This window comes from Rhipicephalus microplus, chromosome 1 (assembly GCF_043290135.1).
Source record: "Rhipicephalus microplus isolate Deutch F79 chromosome 1, USDA_Rmic, whole genome shotgun sequence".
Lineage (NCBI taxonomy): Eukaryota > Metazoa > Arthropoda > Arachnida > Ixodida > Ixodidae > Rhipicephalus > Rhipicephalus microplus.
Window position 1 is genome coordinate 65,200,213 of NC_134700.1, and position 23,013 is coordinate 65,223,225.

Below are 23,013 nucleotides of genomic sequence, written 5' to 3' on the forward strand. Positions count from 1 at the left end.
CCGTATTTACTCACGTAATCCTCGCGCTCGCATAATTTTCGCACCCCTCCCCCCCTCATCGCCCGACAAAAATACGATTTTTTTTCCCTCGAGTAATTATCGCACTCCTGAAAATTGCCGCAATAATGTTGCCTGCTCGTTCCAGCCACAGATGATGATAGCGTGCGCCATCTGGTGCCATCTCCTAAGCACAGAGCGTACTATTATTGCATCGACATTCAATTCAATTAAGTACAAGCCAAGCCGAAGGGGCAAGTGTGCGTTGCGGCGTGATTTGTATGTTGTATCTGTAATCTTGTTACATTATGGGGCGATACGGAACCTACACGGCTGCTTTCAAGTTGAAAGGGATTGATCATGCACTAAACAACGGCAACAGGGTCACTGGTAGGCCCTTCGGAGTAGACGACTTTGTTTTCGCTACTGGTGATGACAGCTGAAAGCCACCAAGACGTTTTGGGCCTTCCATGTGCCTAAGACTGGGATTGATGGTAAACTTTATTTCTTCAAAAGGCAACTGCAGATGATTCTGGTAAATGGCCATCATCCCAATAATGATGTCCTTCGCTTACCTTTTGCGGACTCCTGTTGAGCGACGAACGCTACCGCTACGCCCGCAACGCCCACAAGCTTTGCGTATGGTATTATAATTCTCAACTATTTGATTGCGCCTTTTGTGTCTAAAATAAAACTTGCCTTGTGTTGAACCTGTGCTTTTATTATTGAGGTAAGTACTAATTAGTACTTCTCAAAGCTTGCTGTTAGTTACTGGCATGAGAATCTTGACTTGCGGCCACTTCATTTTCTTTTTCGCTCTGTACGTTTTCCTGGAAAGATTTCCCCGCGTAATTCTCGCACTCCCCAACTTCGCATTCTTTTTCCGCCAAAATAAGTGCGAGGATTATGCGAGTAAATACGGTATATGCACGTTAAATGTGAGAGCGTTAGTCAGCACCGCCTGTAGTCATTGTGTCGTGTGTGGAACGCTCTTTCTTTGCCTGTTGGCATCCTATAGCACATTATTTTATTACGAGCTGGCAGCTGACCAGTAATGCCTCGTATTCTACCTGAAGGCATCAAGTCTGCCAGAATGAGGCCCTCGCTTTCAATGAACAAGAGAAGTGTAAATTTAAGGGCTCGTTTTCTTTGTTAGACACAATATTAATGATAAATAATACACAGTGATGTCAAGAAACGTATAAGGGACGTTATGGAATAATTGAAGCGTAAATGTGAATTTTATCACTTTCTTAATGAATGATTGCGGTGGCTATGGAGCTTCTGTAAGTTCTTTGCAGTATTTAAATACATGGTTTGTCTACGGCTTGATATTGTAGTGTCTGCATGACTGCTGATATTTCGACCAAGTCAAATCCTTCCTAACATCTATTCTCATTGTGCAGGTGGCCTACTCATTGCTGTTGCCCGCCCTGGCGCCTTGCTCTAAGGAAGCACAGGAGTTCCAGGCGGGCTTTGTACGTGCGGGTGGTGTGGCTGTAGTGCTCCGCATGCTGAGTGACCTCAACCATGCCGACGCCTGCAATGGGTCAGTGCTCCCAAGTGTGTGTGTCCGTTATGTGTGCCCACTTGCAGGCACTGTGCGACAGCTATCTTTTTTGCAGCCGTACCAAACTTTTCATATACCTTACGCTCTTTGAATTTTTTTTATGCATACAGTGGAACCTTGATTATAGGACTGTCAGGGAACTACGCAAAACTGCCGTATAATCCGGGCGTTGTATAATAGAAAATATAAGTATGTAGGCAGTGACGGTAATTGCTGCGCCACAACAGTCAGTACATAATGCCTTAGCAGGTTTGTGACGCAATACTGCGCTGCCCTGAGGAATGTAAATAAATTACTTGAAAAAAAGGGAAACCATGTATTTTATCGGAGGCATGGATGAACCTTTATTTTCACCTTTTAAAAAAATCTGTAATTTTTTTCTGCGAGTTGGCCCAGCCATGACATTAGCTTCCTTTTGAGAGCTGCGACATCTGGCAGCAAGTCGCCGATCTTGTCGTGTGCGCATGCAAACCGTCGAATTTCGTCGACGTGAGTAACTCGTTTGTGTAAGCCAGTATCGAACCGCTTGCCTCTGTAGTATCATCCATCTCTTCCTCGCCGGAAGTTTCTGCAGGCTCAGATGCACAGTTTCAATAATGTCATTCAGCGACACTGCACTGCACACAGCGACATTGTCGTCGGCGCCAACATAGTCCGCGAAAGATCCAGGCGCCCGAACTTAGTTTCTTCGTCATGAGGCACTGCAGCTTGCCCCCATTCTGGAGTCGAGCTGCTGCAGAGTTGCAGCAAATTTGGCAGCAGTCATCCAGGCAGTGAACATGGCTGAAGCGTGCATCCTCGGGCACCTCTGCAGTGCTGCTTGGAACGGCGTCCATTTTGGAATCGCTGTTCTGTAAAAGGTCGATCAAAGCAAAAATGATTTGCGACGTCGCGAATCGCGGGGATTCCAAGCTCCAGACTATTGTATTCAGTCAGAGTCGACACTTTGTACGGCGACGACAATAATGCAGGTGACAAGGCATGACTGAATGTGTCCGCCTTGCAGACGACATGTTTGCGGAGCAGCTGAGCCTGACGTCACTCTTTTCTGTGGAGAAATGGTCAGGTGTGGCGTGATCTGGAGGTGACCGTGAGGTAGTGCCACTGCTGGTGCTCCCAACGCTAAAAATGGCAGGATTGCCAGCCGTTTTTGAATAGTGCTAGATACCAGTGATATAAATCAATAAAAGTGATAGTTATTCATCTTTTAGTTGCGTTTTAGATCGCGGATCACTGCTACGGGGTCTATAGCTACTGGCTGACACAAAAATCTTGGCATGAGTAAATTTTATGTCCGTGCTCCTTTAAGAAAATTGCCCAATTTGGATCACTATAATTAAAAAAATGTAGTGTGTAAAAAGATAAATAAAAAGATTATTATACACTCAAATAGGGAATGTTGTTTTCTATGTAAATTGCGAAAATAAACCTCCTCTAGCGAGTTGTTAGCAGCCAGTCTACAGATAAAGCTACTAAATTTGGCTCTTTTCAAAAGGTAACCAACAATAAAGTCTTATATAAATTTGCTAAGTTGAGGATATAGATTAAATATGTCCTGAATGCGCTTTGCAAGAAAGAGCGTTGTAACTGAAGCAGCTTTTTCAGAAAATGGTCACAACTGGGGCACAGTCAGCTCGAACTGCATAAATAGCTCTTATTCTGGCCTTGCCTTTTCCAAACGGTAGCGGTTGACTTGATTTTAATAGACATATTTGAAATGTGCAAAAGTCAAGCTTTTCAATTATATATAAGTCAACTATAGAAAACAAGAACAGCCGCTGCACATTTCGAAAAATGGCAAAAACGGAGTGTTCGCGTCGCTGGAGTGAGACCGCTGCTTTAAGGGGGGAGGCTACCTTCGAAGGGCAACTTTTTTGTTTGTTGAGATATCTTAATGAAATTTTGAGGGTACACTAATAGCAAAGCCATTTGAATAACCACAAAGTTTCATGCAGTTATATTCACTGGTTCCCAAGTTACAGCCATTTATCAGGGTAGTCCACATGGGTCCCTTAGTCAGGGTCTGGAGAATTTGAAAAATGAGCTAGCACTGTGAAATTCACTATGATGATTCCTGGATAGGTGCTTTAGGGCAAGACAGAGCCCTTTTTTTAAATTTCCTTGCCAAAAAATGTTAGCAGAGCACTGAATTTAGTGTTCACAATTTGGCTCTCATCAATGAAGTTTTAGTTAATTATTACAAATTACAGACACAATAAATTTAAAAAGTGGGCTTGTCTTGCCCTGGGCAATTTATTAAGGTGCATAATAAAAAAAACCTGATAGAAATCAGACCAGCAGTTCCAGAGAGATCACCTGACTAAGCAGCCTCACTGGCCAAAAAAGTCATTCTGAGAAAATTGACTTCGAAAGTTTCAAACATTTATTATGGTCTAAAATGACCCTGCAGAGTAGCTAGATGTGTCCTTAGGCTCTCTTTTTCTTTGCCGCTTTTCCTGCTTCTTATTCATCCGTTTCTGAGCCTTTCTCAGACGCAGAGAGTCTTTCTCCGCAGCTCGTTGAATGGTTAGGTGGCCAGGTGCGAGTCCCACTGATGACGACAACTCTTGGGTGGCCCTGTAGCAGCCGGCATTATACCGCAAAACTGCGTCATGCAGTGCTGTCTCGACAGCAATCAATGATGCATGTTGCTCCTTGGGCATCAAGGACCATAGGACAGAATGGAATGACTCCGACGCATTTTGCGTCTTTGCTCCCAGGCAGCGTTGCAGTAGAGAAGCCTGCGAAAGGCGCTGGTAGACTGGCAGCAGCGCTTCTGCAACGTAGCCCGGAAGATTGTATTTGTGCTTTGGAGGTGGCACGCCATTCCCCTTGCAGGCATTATGACGGCACCACGAGTCTGCACCTTCCGGGCACAAGTCATGGTGAGGATCCTCGTCAGTTGAGGTGACGTGATAATATGACGCCATCACTGCACGCTGCATTGCAGCCACATTGTTTGAATTGTTCCGCAGTGCCCAGCCATAATAGTCTGTGAGTTTATCAATAAGGGCTTTTGTCAATCTGCCCTTCCCTCCCAGAGCCTGTTCGCTTTTCTGCACAAGATTACGTAGGGCTGTGCCCATCCTCTTCCGGACATGGTTCAAGCATTCTTCTTTCACAATAGGGACTAGCCCATAAACATTGTCTTGTTGAAGGGCAGAGAATGTGGCGCTGTCCCCATCAGATACAATGGTTGTATACCGGAGGTTATGCTTGGACAGTGAACGTGAGAACAGAGTTACAGCTGCTTCAACCTCCATCCTCCCAGACTTGGCATCAGTGTTTTTTTGGCACACATGGTGCTTCAACCAGCTTGCATAGCCCTCGTCTTCAGGCTTCGGTCCTACCTGGCAGCCGAGACACTGATTCGATAAAACTACAGCATCCAAGATGAGGCCTGTGTGATACTCGATGATTGCACCAACTCCAATGTGAGATGTATGTCCGCGCTTATGCCACATGCCATCATAGTTCACTGTAATGTCCTTGCAGAAAGATGGGTCCATCTCCTTGTACACCTTTTTCACAGCAGAAGCCGATTCTTCATAGAATTTATCCAGGGTCTGTTGCTGTGGTTCTCTGAATTGCTTCAGGTGCCTCTGGAAAGTTCTGTGGTGCAGGCCACGGTGGGAAACATTCATAGTTGCCCAAAAGTCGTTGAGGGCTGCCTGTCCCTTCCCTATTTGTTTCATGGCCGTAATGCCTCTTATATTCACGTCGAAGGCCCTTGACTCGTTCTGACGAGCAGAGCTCCACGAACTTGAAACTATTCCACAATGTGGACATACCAGCTCAAGCTTCGTGGCAAGTCCAAGCTGGGTGCGTCCTTGAACTTTCATCCCGGTCGCGAGGCAGCGCGGGCACGGGGTCTTGGACAGCATGTCGCTAAGGGCATCCCCTTGCACGAGGAAATATCTCTCGCCTTCGGTCGTAGCGGTGGCAGCTTCAGGTTCAGGCATCATCGCTTGAAACTTCCTCTCGGTCGCTGGCATAGCGCCAAGCTTTCGTTGCACAGCAGCACGTTCTCTCTCCGCCGTCGCCAACTCCTCGCACGTCCGAAAACGTGTTTGGATGTGCACAGTCGACGACGCGGTCTCACTGTTCGGGGCCGGAATCAATGCGGTTGGCGAGCGCGACACACCAGGCGCACTTGAGCACGAAACACCAGCCTCACTCGTCACGACGGATCCTTGTGCCGATGGTGTAGAAGTCTCGTCGCTAGAAGCGTCGACGCAATCGTCTTGAAAAGATGAAGAGGAAGCATCGGTGCAACTGTCGCCGCGCGTGGGCGTGCAGGTGAGCTTCGCCATGCGTACGAGCTTTAGCTGACGCTTTCTTGAACCGAACGCGTGCGAGTCTTGAAATTCGAAATGCCCATCGTGACCGTCAGCGCAACAATCCGCGTCCCGTGAACACGGCGGAAGATCGTCTCGTGAGGACGGTAGTGATCGTCTCGTAAAGACGGTAGAAGATCGTCTCGTGAAGACGGTAGAAGATCGTCTCGTGAAGACGGTGAAAGATAGAGGAGCACGTGTGACGACCGATCGGAATGATGGCAAACGGGGCACACAAAGAACGCCGGCATTGCAAGCGCCGGTGCAGACGACGAGCCGGCGCATGCCGGAGAAGCAGTTACGTCATCGCGCGCAGCAGCCAATAGGAGCCGCGCGCTCCCCCATTCCCTCGAGAGGCGCGCGCTTTGTCCAATCGCGGCTTCGCATCCAGGCAGCGGGACATTCGAAAGCTTCCGCGAGCCCCCCAATCGTGAGCGACTCCCGCCTCGGAGCGCCACCGCCACTGTCGCGGGTGGCGAAAAAAAAAACGCAAAAATTCACGAGCAAAACAACATCAAGATGGCGGCGATCGGCCGAGCGGTTGGGAAATGGCGAGCGCGCAAAGTTGGGGTATTTTTGGCGCCGCTCGCCGCTTGCCGGCTGCCGCGGCATGTTATAAAATTTATTTGACGTACTTTCGCGATGAATTAGACATTGATATTTACAGTAGAGGCAGTTTATGAGTCATACAGCCCGAGTATGTGGTTTTCAAAAAATCGACTTTTTCGCGATTTTTCGGTTTTCAAAGGGCGCGTCCCCCCTTAAGGACAAGCTGTTCGGTATTTTGGACTTTCCAAGTGTCAGTCAAGCCGGCTTCCAGCATTTGTTCGTGCCACCATCTTGTTGTTCACGTTTTCCTCCAATAGCCTCGAACCAGGGCTGGCTATTGGAACCAGAACAGCCGATACCTCTGCTTGCCTTCGCTAGGGTGGCTACCTGGAACTGCTGAATCGAGTCTATTTCGGATCAATGTCGCTGCTGGAGAATTTTTCATTCTTCTCTGCTGTGACAGTTGGATGGACAGTACCGCATCGACTGACTGTTTGCCTGTGCATGTGCCGTGTGTCGCCTACACAATGGACTTGTACGCACGCGTGATGGCACGACGACGAACAACAAGCAGGGTGGACAGCTGTTTGCAGACTACCTGGAAGTCATGGGCTTTTGCTTGACCAATCACAGCATAGTTGTGGCTAGCATGTATATTTGAACTGTAAGTCAGAGGTATTCATACGGCAAGTCACGCAGAGGCACAAAAAGAAGGAGGGATTGTTTCTTGGAATTGGTGGTGCGCTCTGGCGGCTCATAGCGCTTCCACGTCTAGAATTGTTGATTGAGACGCCATTCTGCAAATGATGCGCATGTTTGCTTGAAAAGTTCAAAAATATCGGACGTGGTTTATGGGGCCTTTAATAAGTGCAACATCTGAAACCCACTCAGTGGCACAGACAATGAATGCCTAGGGGATGATTTTTCGTACAAAGTGCTGCTGGTGATGACAGTGATCAAAGTATAAGATCCAAGCTGTGCAAATGTTTTCTTCGAGGTTTGCTCACTCATATTATGAGTGGGTAGTACTTTTCTTTGTCATTTTGCATCCCTAAAATTCAACCTTTTATTATATTCTAGTTGGTATTGTCATGAGGTTGCAATGTCGATAAAGACAGCAGAAGGCTTATTCAAGGTGAAACTTTATTTGGCCAAACTTGTGGCTGCGAAACAAAAACATAAGTTACAGCAAGCAATGTACGCTGCACGCTGAATATCAGTGTAAACAGCGTAACTCCTCGATAAACTGACAAGTGGTGAAGTGGCGCCCACATTTATACTTGTGACATCGAACATTCCAGCGTTATCGTTAATAGCCGAGTTTCTTCAAGAGTAAACTTCGCTGTTTGCAGGAGAGATCATGGAATGCTCTCTGACAGTCTAGCATAAAGCATGAGAAAGGAGTGTGGCAGTAATATATGTGAGTATTTATAGTATTGTAACTTGCACGTGGTGGTGAAAGTGTGATATGTAATATGCAATGTGTTGAGAGCGTATTTCGTTTAAAGACACAGAGTTCTAGAGTGGCACCCACATTGTGAACGAAGTCATAAGTCTAGAAAAAATTGGCTTTTACTCTGATTTAATGTAAAATAGGTATTGCATTTATATATTCATAAACAAAATGAGAATGCTTAAATGTAATGGACACGTGGTTTTCTTGATACTTTCAATTAGGTATTTATTCAAACATAAGGTGAGATTTTTTTTAAAAACTTGTCACTATGAATTATTGCTGCAAGTCCAGCAAAGGCGTACTGTTATTTTTTTTGCTTGAAAATGTAAATACTCCTAAATATTTAATGTTATAATGCTATTACATATTTGTGCTGTAACGTAATACGTCATTGTCAGCGATAACGAAAAAAACGAAAACCTTCTGACAGCAGTTATCTCCACAAAAACAATGGACAAGAATGTCGCAGGCTCCGAGATCGGCAATGGCGCATCAGGAAGTCGCTGAAAATCTAAAAACAGCCAGCCAAAATCCAGTATGTTGCAATTCACTAGCCGAGTTTTGGCCATTTTTTCATGTGTGCTTGTCTACGAAGAAAAGGTGCATGACTGCAAAGAAAACCGGCTGTTTATTCAACATTATGTCATTGGACTGTGAATGGAGCGCCACTTTCTCCTCGGCCAGATCGGGAATGTGGTCGAGAACCCAATATTTTTTACATGCCATCGGCACAAACCACAAACGCGAGAGGTGATTGCCATGTTCACGTACGTACCGCAGGGTGCGAAAGAGCGCGAAGCACTGTCATGTTAGCGTGCACGGCCGAGAGGCACAAGCTGCCACCTTACATGGAGCTGAAAAGGAAAATCATGGCGAAAATGAAAATTTCCCTAAGGGTGTGCACATTCGCTGCCAGCAACTAGGCTGGATGACTGAGGCACCCGTTATCGATAGGATCAAAACTGTGTGGTGCCGGTATCCTGGGGCACTGTTGGCTTGCCAATCAATGCTCGTCCTTGACGTTTTTTGGGGACATCACTAAAGGGATCAAAAAAAGGCTACAAGAAAAAGCCACCGATCTGGTTGTCATCCCTGGTGGCACGACGAATCAGCTGCAGATATGTGTCTGAACAAGCGTCTTAACAAAACATCTGCAGATGTGTGTCTGATCAAGCATTTTAATGAATCATCTGCAGATGTGTAACTGAAAAAGCCTTTTAAGGACTATGTGAGATGCCTCTACATCGAGTGGATGGCCTCGAACGATACGGTCTTGACACCGTCGGGTCGTTTGAAGCATGTACCTTAGTCCATAGTGGCTCGCTGGATCGCTGTCACCTTTGCTGTCATACCCAACGCAATTGTGGCAGCTTCTTTCAAGAAGTGCTTCATTTTCTACTCGCAGGCAGCAGCGAAGATAGTGAAGTTTGGGAATGCAACAGAGACAAGGAAAGAAGTGATACTTCAGATGATAGCTCGTGATTATACAGTTGCACTGCTGATTTTCGCGCACTTCAAAGGTGCGATGCCAAATGAAGTTTTTGGCGAGAACTCTCGCTTTACATTAGTGTGCTAACTTTTTCTTTTTTTTCGATCCTTCAACTATACCCCCTAGCCTTATAGCCGTGACCACCTTATATTCGAATAAATACAATATTGGGCATTTGGGGAATTCAGACATTTTTCTGGTCCACTGAAATGCAAACTGGCTAAGCTTGTGCAAATAGTGAATTTAGGTTCTAAGGAAATTCAAAGCTAATAGTGGTTTTGGTCGAATAAGTGTGAATTGAATTCAAATACAGTGGAATCTCGATTACTCGAACTCGAAGGGGCCCGAAAATTTGTTCAAAATAAAAGAAGTTCGAATTAATGAAACTAAATAAATGGAGGGCTCTGCAAAAAGTGGTGCATGTGCATTGAGGTAACACACAAGGGGGAAGTTTCAGAAGACTTACATTTATTCACAAATCACAGGAAATCCATTATTAATTGAAGTAATCGGTGATGCGCATCTGCACATGTTTGCCTTGCAACGAGTTAATTAATTTCGCACACAGCTTGCAAAGCATTTCCGCTTCGGCTTCAGCATTCTCCTGCAAGAAGAGTTGCGCGCTGAAAGGTCCAGCGCCGACACTTTCTAAAAACGATGACAACAAGGACTGCTCAGCGAAGCCTCTCCGCTACGCAGCCGCAGCATGGCCAGCACGTGACGAGAAAGGAGGAGCTTCTCCACGTGGAGAAAAGCAGATTGGCATTTGAAAGAAAACTAACACTCCACGGCAGCTTTTTTTCTTTTTTCTCTCTTCGCGCGTGTTGTTGAAAGAAGAAGGGTTATGTGGCAGGGACGGGAAAGGGGGAAGCGTGGCACCAGCATGTAAGAGAGCCAACACTCCGCAACAGCTTTCTTTTTTTTTTTCTCTCTCTTTGCTCGTGGCATTGAAGAGAGAAGGGTATTTACGTGGCAGGGATGGAAAAGGGAGAAGCCTGACACAGGCGCATCGCAGATCCGCATTTGAGAGAGAGCAAACATTTCACCGCGGCCTTTTCTTTCCTTTTCGTTTTCTGCGCGCGCAGGGTTGAGGTGTCGCAGGTGCCACCGCAAGATTGGGCGGGGTGCTGAGAGCATTTTCGGAGCATGGTATGTTCGAATTAACCGTCGCAAGTGTTTGCGCGTTCGAATTACCGGGCCTTTTCGCCCATAGGAATACACATGGCTTTGACGAGACCTCATCGTGAGTTCGAATTAACCGGAAGTTCGAATTAAGTGTGTTCGAATTATTGAGATTCGACTGTAGTATATACCACATAATATATAAAAAAATGGATGCAATTGTCATGATTTAGTTAACATGCACAGTACTTTTTAAAAATGAGGCCTGTGCAGACAGATGTCATTCTTTTTGGTTCCAAGGAAGTGGAAACTTTGAATAATAGCAGGATATGAATTTGGATGTAAGGTAAGTGGTAACCTGTAAAATATGTTATGTTTTAGAATTTAGATTACTTAAAGCATATAAGCTGGTATAACAAGCTTTTTAACTTGAGGGGGACATGGCAATGGGAATGGTAAATTTGGTCAAAATGTTCAGTTTTTCAAGAAATTTTTTTCTGCAATCCTGAGGCCATGTTTTACATCATAGTGAAATATTAGACCAAAATAAGTAGTACAAGTAGAGAAAAAAACCATTTTACTGGTGGGCTGTCGTCAAAAGCTGTGTGAAAATTGGGCTTTAGAAAATGTAAATCTTCTGCTTTCCCTTGGCACAGTATCGCCATGCTGGCATCATTGTAAAGAGGACAGAACGGAGCTCAAGGTAGCCACAAAGCTGCATTTCTCAATTGAAAAATAAAGCCAGCTCGCTTCCGAGTTTCGTTTTTTTGGCTTGTAGCTCCACTTTCTTGAGGCTCCATTTTCTCAACTTTCTTTTTTTGAGCAGGTGCTGTCAGGCATCCCTATGCCATTTCGCAACAAATGAAAATATAGCCATTCTGCTTTCTGCACTTAGGCCCTGAGACATTAGTGAATGCTGTAAAAGTGGTCATATCTGTGTGCACATTATAAACATTTTTATAATTGGCTTTTTGTAAAACTTGTTAGACAATATGCCCAGGTAATTTCAAAATATATTTTTGTGTTTACATAATTATTAAAAAGTGAACCAATAGCATTATGGCACAGAAAGGACCTTTGTGGATAATTGTATGCAAAAATTTTGATGAATTTATGTCTAAATAATTTTAGGATGACTATGAGAGTCTATTCAGAATCGTAACTCAAAAACTACATTAGATAGCTCAAAACTGATTTCAGTTATCATATCAGCACAACATGCAACATCTGCTTGCTGAATTTCATCACTTTATTTTCAGCACTACCAAAGATAGTTTTCATTGCCACGTCTTTTCTTAGAAAATGATGAATCTTGTGAGGGTAATATGTTCATTTAACCTTGAAGTGAAGCGTCGCAGTTGTGCGGATTTTTCATGGATAGGTGTTGACACGGCTTAGCACCCCTTCACTGCACTGAAACCACATTTACAAGGGTTACATGCAGACTAATATACTTCTGTTTGTCCATTTTGAACACTTCGAAAATTTTCCACAATTTGAGTTCGAGTGAAAACAAATTTGAATACAGCAGTATTCGTTAGAATATTCGATGCAGTCAAATATTCCCACAAGCATGAAATTAACAAGCTTTTACTGTATCTCCATTGTACAACTGAGCCGATTTGAGGTGAAGGTTTAGAATGCATGCAACTCTTATCGTCATGTGGAAGGAGTTGAATATATGCATGTTCGACCCGTGACTGTTCTTGCAGGCGGGGCTCGCTGTTGCTTCTGAAGCTGAGCAAGCTCCTACTGACGGTGGTGGGCCATTGCTTGGCTCAGCAGGCGCACGAGGGTCTGGCCCAGGCCCTGAAGCATGTACCCAGCATGGGGCCAGAGGGCACTCTGCATTCGGTGGGCATGCGGCTGGCGACTCTGTTGCACAACCACAACCAGGCCCTGCACCTGCCGGACCTGGACACCATCCAGGCGGTTCTCAAGCTGGCCTGGGACTCTGCTGGGCTGCCAGCCGCAGAGGAGGGAAGTGCTTCCAACCAGGTTGGTAGATCTGTATATTTGTTGATAGCAAATTTTGCTCAAAGCAGCACAGTGACGTTTTTCTATTGGCCGCTTTGTAAGTGGCACTTGTGGCATGACACCTTGGACATTGTCACGCATTCCTGGCTGGTAGTGAGACTTTCAAAGCCAGAGTTGAAAGATGCTGTCGAGCTAAAAAGCTTCTTTGAAGGGGAATATGGGGATGAAATCGCGAAAAAAGGCAAAAAAAAATTGATTTTCTGAGAATCTTATTTCCAGTTTATGTTGCCCCTTTTCAACTAATTCCAAATTATCTTCTTTGAAAACCACACCGAACTGCTTTTAAAAATTGTTGGTCCCGCAGATGTGACAAAAGTTGTCGTAGAAGTCTGAAACAAGAACGAGATTTTGAAAAAATTATTGCTTCATAACAGCGCAACCAGGCATGGTAATCTTGAGCTTGTTGGAAAGAAAATTTCTCCGTGTTCAAATTCCCCACCTCTTCTGGCTCCTCCATTTAAAAACAAGTGCGCAGAAAGCGAACGTCTTGAGGTTGTTTCGATGCCCCCAGTTGGCTATGCCAGTCATGATGCTCCGGTATGCCACGCCATTGGTCCGATGGTCGCACCGTGTGTGCGTTGTCTGCTGCTTTCACGTAGCAAGATCACAGCTGTTGAAAATCACATTACGTAGTGATGTGTTTGCCCTCGTTTAGTCTTTGCCATAGGTCGGCACTTAGAGAGACTGCTCACTCATACTCACTCACCACAATTTTTTCAGCCTTCACCCTCACTCACGTTCATACTCACGTCTATTCCCACTGATAGGCCCTCACTCACATTCATACTCACGCCTGCTCACACTCACTCCTACTCACTCACGTTCATACTCACTCCTTTTCACACTCAAAGTACTCACTCACGTTCATACTCACTCCTACTCACACTCATGAGTACTCACTCACATTTAAACTTACTTCTACTCGCACTGAAAGTACTCATTCACGTTCATACTCACTCTTACTCATACTCATGAGTACTCACTCACGTTCATACTCACTCCTACTCACACTGATGAGTACTCACTCACATTCAAACTTACGCCAACTCACACTCTAGGCCCTCACTCACGTTCATACTCATGACTACTCACACTGATGAGTACTCAGTCATTTCATACTCAACGACTACTCACACTTGTGAGTACTGACTCACGTTCATACTCATGCCAGCTAGCACTCATAGGCCCTCACTCACAGTCATACTCACGACCACTCACACTGATGAGTACTCACTCATGTTCATACTCACGCCTACTCACACTCATTGTTCATGGCTCACGTTCATACTCACGACTACTCACACTCTTAGAGAAACACGGACTGCTTGGTGAGTGGGTAATTCATTTTAACTGAGGTGCACGAAAAATTGAAGTACAAAAGGAGGACACCTCAAGACAGCGCGCCGTGTTCAGGTGTCTCCATTTTGTACTTCAATTTTTCGTGCACCTCAATTAACACTCATAGTTACTCACTCATCTTCATACTCACGCCTGCTGAAGATCATAGGTCCTCACTCACCTCCGCACTCACATAAGAATTCACCTTCATACTTACGTCTACCCACAGTCAGGCGCACTCACTCACGTACTTTTACATTCACATACTCATCATCATTACAGCAGGACAAAGGCCTCTCCCCTGTTCCGCCAATCAACTCGGTCCTTTGCTTGCTGTTGCCACTTCATGCCCGCAAACTTCCTAATCTCATCTGCCCACGAAACTTTGTCTCCCCTTATCCCGCTTTCCTTCTCTTGGAATCTACGAAATAACCGGCAGAAAACGAAAGTAATCAACAACAACCTCGAAAGAAAACAGCGCTTCGAGATAGGTGGCAGTGCACTTGAAGTTGGAAAAAGTATATACCGTATTTACTCGATTCTACCGCGCCCTCGATTGTAACGCGCACCCATTTTTCTCGCTGGCCCGCATGATCACACCACTTGAAAAAACGACTCCTTTTGGGAGCGTCTTCCATTTAAATATGAGGTACGGGCGAAGCTTGTGCCCATCTGACGTGTAACAGAGCATTGCCTTCACTGTAGTTTTACTGTGGACCGATGTCAGCATGCGAACTTGCTTCGCCTCCCTCTTCACGACGGTTTTGGTGCCAGGCATGTCGAAGTAAAGAGGCGTCTGATCGGCATTCCTGATTTGCCCAAGCAGGTAGCCGTTGTTGCACTGCAAGTTTAGGACGAATCTCTGAAAACTGTGAAGCTTTTCATCGTACTCCTCCGCAAAACTTTTCGCATATGCATGTTCCCCTTCGGAGGGAAAAGCCTTTCCTCTTCATAAAGTTAGTTAGCCAGTACCTGCTCGCTTTAAACTGGCTCCGCATTAGACCTTTTTCTAAGACTAATTGCATAGCCCGCACTTGGAGCAGCTCTGTCGTCACGGGCCGCTGTGCCGCTCGCTGCTCAAGCACATACTCGCCGAGCAGCTCTTTAATTTGCGGAAACCGACCCTGCTGTTGTCCACTAAAGCCTTTGCGTGAAGCTTTGCTGTCGACAATCTTCTGCTTTTGTTTCCGCCGGTCCCGCCCGCACGTTTCGGGAACTCCGAACGACCGCGATGCGGCCCGATTTCCGTTCGTTTCTGCACACGCGATGACTTTTCTTTTTAAAGCGGCATCGTGGTGCACTCGAGTTTTTGGAGTCGGCCCTTCCACGCCGTCGATGCTAATGCGCTACTACATGACGAACTCCTGAGCACACGTACGAAGTGCCGCTCATGGGAAACACATAGGCAGAAATGGCCGACGCGCCATGCCGACGCACGTAGGGGGCTGCCATTTTGGATTTGTCGATGGCAATAGATTGACCGTAGTTTTTTTGTTCGTACTCGATTCTAACGCGCATGCGATTTATGAACTCGCTTAATCGAAAAAAAGGTGCGCGTTAGATTCGAGTAATTACGGTACGTCTACTTAGTACAGGTAGTACCTGCGGAGCCGAGCCACGAGACTGAAGTAACTAGAAGAATAAGAGTGGGGTGGAGAAGATTCGGAAGCATTCGCAGCTCATGGCTGGTAGATTGTCACTATCCCCTCAAGACGAAGGTATATAACAGCTGCATCTTGCCGGTACTTACCTGCTGAGCAGAAACCTTGAGGCTTACAAAGAGGGTTCAGCTTAAATTGAGGACGGCGCAGAAAGTGATGGAAAGGAAAATAGTAGTTGTAACCTTAAGAGTCAAGAAGAGAGCAGAATGGATCAGGGAACAAACCGGGGTTAAGGATATCATAGTTAAAATCAAGAAGAAGAAATGGACATGGGCCGGGCATGTAGCGCGTAGGCAGGATAACAGCTGGTCATTAAGCATAACTGACCGGATTTCCAGAGAAAGCAAACGGGTTAGGGAGAGACAGTAAGTTAGGTGGGCAGATGAGATTAGGAAGTTCGCGGGTACATAATGGCAGCAGCAAGCGCAGGACCGAGTTGAGTGCCGGATCATGGGAGAGGCCTTTGTCCTCCAGTGGACGTTGTTAGGCCGATGATGAATATTAGCATTGAGGTAGCATTACGTGTACACAGGCTATTCAAGAAACAATCGAGCTGAACAATTGCCACTTTCTTTAAGGGTCGGTAGGCTCCACAAACAGGCATTGACTCAGCGCAATTACGACGCACCTGCACATTCATTTGTGTGCCATGACGCGTAGGAGACGCTGAGACATCGTTTAGAATCTCAATAATGTGTTACAAGCACTTAAAACGCGCTTTCGTAAGCTACGACGCACGCGCACAAAATAGAGACGCTCTCGAGAGCTTCAGTATACTACACCGCCGCCGCTATGATTACCCGCACAAACCCAAGATGTTGCCATGCCATCCGGCTCGGCCGCTTCGTTCCACTACCCCTAGCCCCTTCTGACTGCACTAGCGGGGCAGGCGGGTGCCGGGGCCTCGCCGCTACGTCGGCGCCGCGGCCGCCCGGCCACTAGTAGGTGTTCTGTGGCCCGGCGCGACTGTCGAGACGGCGCCTCCCTTCTGCCTCGCCTTCAGATGGAATGCGTTGGGTACGGCAGTTTTGCATTCGAGAAATTGTGCGCATCTTCGAAGATGTTTTCTTTCCTCTGCGGGTCGCGCTCACGCGGAGACTTCGTTGGCTTCGTGCCGGCACTGACGATTGCAGGGGGCCTTATTCATGGATCTGCGGACGCGGTTAACATTCGTTGGCAGTGTGCGTACGCAGGGTTATTGCGAACAGCCGAATGAAACGGTAATTACCGAGTTGCGTTATGTGTGTTTTTGTACTAGCCCGCGTTATGTGAATGATATAATAAATTATCAAGGGTGATTGAGCGTTATTGCACATTGTGTCTGCACTGTTGAAGGCATAATAAGCCACCTTTAGATGCGGTTTCGTCTAACCTTCAATAAATTTTGCGTCAATAATCATGGTGCAGCGTGCGTCCACTAGCGCAAACACGGAAAAAATTTAGACCGTGTGGAGAACACATCGACGTACTAAATAAATATAATGATTTTATTATTATAGGTGATACAGCTCCAGGTGAACTCTTAGTAGGGCATAGTAAGTATGCGGGAAATTGAGTAAAATAAACATGCCTAGCAGGGAAGGTAAAGAACTTTGATTATGCAATTATGTAATAACGGCGGTGCGTGGTGCCGGGGCCGCCACCATGCACATTTTTACCCTCGTTTGTGGTTGATGTTTTGGGGGTTTGTCTGCATCTGTGGTGACTTTCTGCTTAGTAATGAAATAGAGTGAGTGAACGTGAATCTGTTCATGGTATGCACAGTGATTCTATAGCGTACATAAAGTGATATCCCAAGGGCTCTAAAGCGTGACGGAGGAGGGGGTGGCAGATTTGACGGAAGGAAAGGCATATATTGCTAAAACAGATAAATTCACTTTTAACAGGGGAGCTGTTTTAAGGTTGGAGTAAGTCCGCGTAGTGTACGTCATGGTCTGCCGTCTGGTAACTCGCGCGGGGAAAGCCACAAAGGGCCGTTTGCCCTGTCAACCAGGCACTACACTTTCCTTGGTTGGAAAACACGGCAGAGGAAGAAAACAGCTGGTAAGGAGCCTCAACAAGCCTCGTTTGTTATTCAAAACAAGCCCACATCAATGTGTCTTGCAAATTTGTTACCGGTTGGTACGTTCCAAAACTACAATTTTCAGGTTGTGTGTCACCCGGTATATGAGTCATGCCTCATGACAATACATAGTTGCTTGCAATGTCTGTTTGTTGTTTTGTTTTGTCTTTTTATTGTGTCTAAGCAAAGTTCTTATAGTGAAATATTTTTAAAACTATTGCTACAGTTTCGTTTCCTCGCCAAATTGTTACGTCCAGTTCTACACACTTCATTCTTCATGGGTGCTTTCAGTGAGTAGGAAAGAGAACAGAGCAAGTCACAAGTCTAACGCCTCCAGCGATCACCACGTTATCATTTATTCATAATGACCATAAATAAATATGGAAACTTCATGCAGATTTCTGCCATGTCTTTCGCAGCATTTGACACGCACATCGCAGTCGCACTTTATAATTGGTTGTAGAACCACTTGCTACTTAGCGTGTGTCATTTGACGCACTCAGCAGAGTTACTGGCAAGTATTCTGACTCTGTAAGCAGTGGCAACACGACCTTTCAGATAAGGGTTCGTACACTCTTCAGAATTGGTTCGAAAGCAGGTCAATAATTACATGGTGTATATAGATTTTTTATGAGAATAGTTTCCGCCAATTCGAGCTCCGGTCCCAATTTTGCAGCGATTACGCAGCCTCTGAGGTCAGAAATATGCCTTCATAAATTATCTTTGTTCGTCATCTATAGTTCAGTATCCACAGAAAGTGTTCCGCTGCTAAAAGGCGCGAAAACGAACATGGGCATACACTTCGCGTTAGGCCTGTTTTCCCGCGTATATAGGAGCAGCTTCTTCAACACAAGTTTTAGGTATGCTTTCAGCAACAAATGCACGCCACCGTCTCGTGAAAGAATTAGTTACGCTGCACAGACAACCAAGCTGAGTGAGCATCTTCTTTAATGAACGAGCAATCGAAACCAACTAAACTTCGATCGTGCATGTTTTTTTTTTGTTTTTTTCGAAAATAGCTATGTTATCCTCGCAGTCCCGCTCAATACTTTCTCTCGGAACATACAATTTGACGAACAAGGCCGGAACCCTGTCTTGTAATAGGCACACGTTGTGCGCCAATGAAATGAGAACTGACAAGTGACGCGCCATCCCTTAAGCGCCGTACTATATCTGCGCGTCAAATTAGATATCATAATGAAAATTTAATAAAATTTATTTAGAATGTCGGGGTGTTGTGCACGCTTACGGAATTTTTTCAATGTTTGAGTGAGAGGACGCACGCTGCGCCTTGAATATATCGCAGCAAATGTTATTAAGTCTGACAATAACCGCACTTCAAAGCGACATATTGTACCTTCAGCAGTGCAGACGAAATCTACGATCAGCAAACAAACGCCCTTGATGAATGATTGTATCATTCATATTACAACAGCACTGTAAAAAGACGCGCAAAGCGGTTTCAACTCGTCGAAAGACAGTTTTAGCTCAACAGCCATGCGTGCGCAGGCTGCCATTCGATTAACAGGCCCACATATACATGATTTCTAGGCGCACGTTGTCCGTGTGAAAGAGCCTCCATGTACAATAAATATGCTCACAATAAAGATTTAAATCACGTTACCAGGCATGCAGGCGGACATTTTTGAGGGGGGGGGGGACGGGGGGACGGGCTCGGTTTGCTACACCTTTGCTGCGCCACTGCACGTTACGCTAATACGATAAGTAAATACGGCACGGGTCTGTGGTAGCGCTCCTCCTCTCCTGCTCGTTCTGCTTAAAGTGCATCCTGGAATAGGTCTGAGGGCAAAAGAACTAGATATGCGAGACGATGACTATACGAGCGCTCTTGTATTATTTCATTAAGGTATCTATCCTGATCGGCAGGTGTATCGTAAACAATGCGTAGGCTGACAGGCAACAATACGGCGTGACACCTTGCATAGTACTTTTTGTAAAGGCCTTCGTGGTGTTTGGATGCTTTTACTGGAGTTAAGAGCGCCGAAAGCACAACGAACGAGAGAGGAGGGGTGTATCGACTCTAACCTACCGAGTCCCGTACCATATTTGCGTTCCGTACCATCCTAACTTTCTAGTTTCCGCAACTATTTCCCGAACGCAGTACTACCAAACAAGCAGCGCACTCCAGAGACACAGAGGAGGTGCCGTCGCCGCCGCGCCGAGACAGGTGCCGACGCAATCGTGTGCAGTGGTGCCAGCACACACAGGCACAGCGTACCGTGACGAACAACGAACCAAAAGCATGCCACCAGCCGCGTGATCTTTGTCGTATTCCACACGCCAGTGTTGCGGAATGGGTGCCTCCATTCCACTGCAATTCCATTCCAGGCAATTGAAACTTGCCGCAATTCCATTCCTTTAAATTCCTCGGAACTAAAAAAACTTTGCCCATTCCCACTCCGAGAATGGCCAGGCTGTTCAATTCCATTCCTGTAATTCCTTAACGCCGGAAAGGCATATTGACAGTTTGATTGAGTTAAGAATGAACACCCCATAAAGCTGACGTCAACCGATGAAACAAAAACTGCAAAATAAAAATTAAGCATTGCCATTTTTTGGGCGTGTTGGTAAACGGAACTCGAAAACACATTGAGAGCTAACATATTGAGCGCATTGCTTTGTAGTCTGCCTTACATTTTTTGTTAGCGGTCTATATGTCTTCAAGCATTTATTTCGTGTGAACAAATATATACGCCTTGGAAGGGGAGAGATATTGCGAATCCGCGCCCGGGTCTGTAGTTCGAGTTTGCACAAGCACGCAAAACACGTTACCAAGGTCTAGGGCAACGTTACTAGATTATTTTCAGTTGTAAAACTGGCCGGCGCTGCCCGGAACCGCCACCGATCTTTCTCTCCGTGGCGCTGCAGTCGCAACCAGCTCAATTGCCGGGGCGCTCGCAGGCGGTTTCGCTTATGCGCCGCAGTAGCCGGCGCATTCGGTGCCCCGGTCTCCGGCGTTTCTTGTTCGCACGGTCGTTTTCAGAAGTGCTGAATGAGCGATGCCGTTCGAGTGGCACATTTAGTGATTTTCTAGCGACTGTATTTCATTGCTGTGGGCCTCTGCATGTGAGGCTGAGGCCGACAATGCTGACCTGCTTCGTTCCCGGGTGTACCAGTGGCTACAGCAGCAACAAGAACAACACGGACAGGCACTTCTTCTCGGCTCCCAAAGATGCAACGCTTCGCTCGCTTTGGAATAAGGCCATCCCGCGTGCGGATAAGGAGCTTTTTTTGGGTGACGCGCATGCATTTCTATTCCAGATTCCTTCAGCGAGAGCGTGCCTTGAATGTGCAGGTCAAGTCGGCGTGCAAACGCGCTAAGCTGCTGTAAGCACGCTGGCAAAGTTGTAGAGTTTGTTGTAAATGAAAAAAAAAAACCTTGCATACATGTATCTATTCATTACTTTTTTTCTGTCAACATGATTTCGTATTTTGTAGCCATATTCACCGTAAGCAAAAAAAGATGTGGAGTTGATTTGTAAATAAAAATGCTTGCATGTATCTATTCATTACTTACTTTGTTTCTCTTAACATGCTTTGGTATATTGTAGCAATATTCACCTCAAGCAAAAAAGGTGTGGAGTTGATTGTAAATTAAAAAAAAAAAAACGTTGCATATATTTTTCTACTTTGTGTCTGCCGTAAAGTGTGCACTGTGAAAACCAATAAATTGCTGAAAAGAACATTATGCTTATTGACATGTAAGCTGGTTTAACTTCGTCAGTTAATTGACTCAATAATTTTTTCAATTAAAGCTATTTCGCCTTTTGCAGAAATGTCGCTTCTTGGTGGCGTTTGGTAAAGCTGACTGTTGTCAGGGCAAGACATGGAAAAGGTACTATTCCAAAAAGGACGTCGAGACAATTGGGAAGTTTGGTCTTCGAGTGGCCATAATTACTAGAGCCACTAAATGACGTAGCTCCAATGGTGACCTTGCTTCTTTGGCTGGAAACAAAATGAGCGGTTTCGTGATTTTTTATAAAATTCGGAAGAGACAATCAAAATAAGTTTTAACGGAGGCTTATTCCATGCTACCAGCTTGCGGCAGACCGTTCACGCTCGTGGTTGACTGCCGGCGAGCAGCCGACTTAAGCGCGCGCAAACTACGATGCGCTTCGGCTGACCTGTTGTAGAAAGCAATGCAATGAGCCGTAACGGACGGCTTTTCTGCCCCACATTATGTGATCCTGAGCAGCTACTGGAAAGTACTCTGGCCTAGATGTAGTCTGGACGCGGACAACTTGACGGGTAGCGGGTAATCTTTGATGTTATCGTGCGCTAACGTCATGAGAAGGCCGAAGCGGCGTTGGGAGAAGCGCCGTTGCACGTGATGAGCAGCGGCCGGGTAGAGCAAAATGCGGCGGTCCCGCCCTCTCGCGGCACGCCGAGAAACGGAGACGCCGGCGGCGCACGGCGCATGGGGAGAGTTTTACAACTGAAGCTATCTAGTAACGTTGGTCTAGGGCTCGTAGCTTGATGGCGAATCTCGTGCAATAGCTCACCCTGCTGATTCCCGCAGGGGCAGTTCTATCGCTACCCATAGTATTTGCATGATCAGCATGTTTAAACGAATGGTGATGCATTAATATCGTTTAGGCTTGAATATGTCACTGCAAAAGAGAAAATATAGCGTATTTTTCTGCCGAGCAAATTAGTGTGTGAGAAGACTAAGCAATTTTGCCAGATGTGTAGAGTGGTCGTGAATATGGAGAAAACTAAGATATGTTCAAACCGGAGCAAGACCCCCAAGATCTGCTTGTATCAGTTGGAACAGGGCACCGTTTGGGCACCTTGTGCCTTTGCATCGATTATGCAACACTGGACCGCACTGGTCACGTTTGTCAAGCGCACCTCGCAAGCATGAATTGGGTGAGAACTTGTGTTCGCCTGTGCGCAGGTATGGAATCTCTTCGTTTGTCGCAAACGTCTGGGATAAAATTCAGGCTGTACCGAGAGTATTCGCCACTTTCATGTGGGTGTATAGGCCAACGTGCATGGATAACTTGTGTCTCCTTTCAATGTCAGCCGCACTTGTTTATACACTAACTCCCCCTCGGTTTCTCTTTTACAAATACGCTGATCATTCATATATACTTTTACATCATGCCTATCTTTGGCTCTGGCTTGGCTCTGGCTAACTGAAAGCGCAGCTAGAGAATGCGTAGTGATCTTCGGCTTTAATAGTAATTCACGTTTAACGTCCCAAAACCACCATATGACTATGGGTGACGGCGTAGTGGAGGACTCTGGTAATTTCGACCACCTGAGGTTCTTTAACATGCATTTGAATCTAAGCACACAGCCCTCAAGCGTTTTCACCTCCATCGACAAAATGCGGCCGTTGCGGCCGGGTTTCGATTCCGTGACCTGCGGG

At 45.9% G+C, this 23,013-nt stretch overlaps 1 protein-coding gene across 3 annotated transcripts in view; it reads left to right on the plus strand.

Annotated features, from left to right (window-relative positions):
• The window catches only part of faf (ubiquitin carboxyl-terminal hydrolase-like faf), a 482,217-nt gene that overhangs the window by 237,148 nt on the left and 222,056 nt on the right, over nucleotides 1-23,013 (plus strand). For all 3 annotated transcript variants that reach the window (XM_075874530.1, XM_037429964.2, XM_075874549.1), the window contains 2 exons: nucleotides 1,404-1,546; nucleotides 12,233-12,518. In XM_075874530.1, the coding sequence (XP_075730645.1) occupies nucleotides 1,404-1,546; nucleotides 12,233-12,518 (429 nt within the window). The remainder of the gene's footprint in view (nucleotides 1-1,403; nucleotides 1,547-12,232; nucleotides 12,519-23,013) is intronic.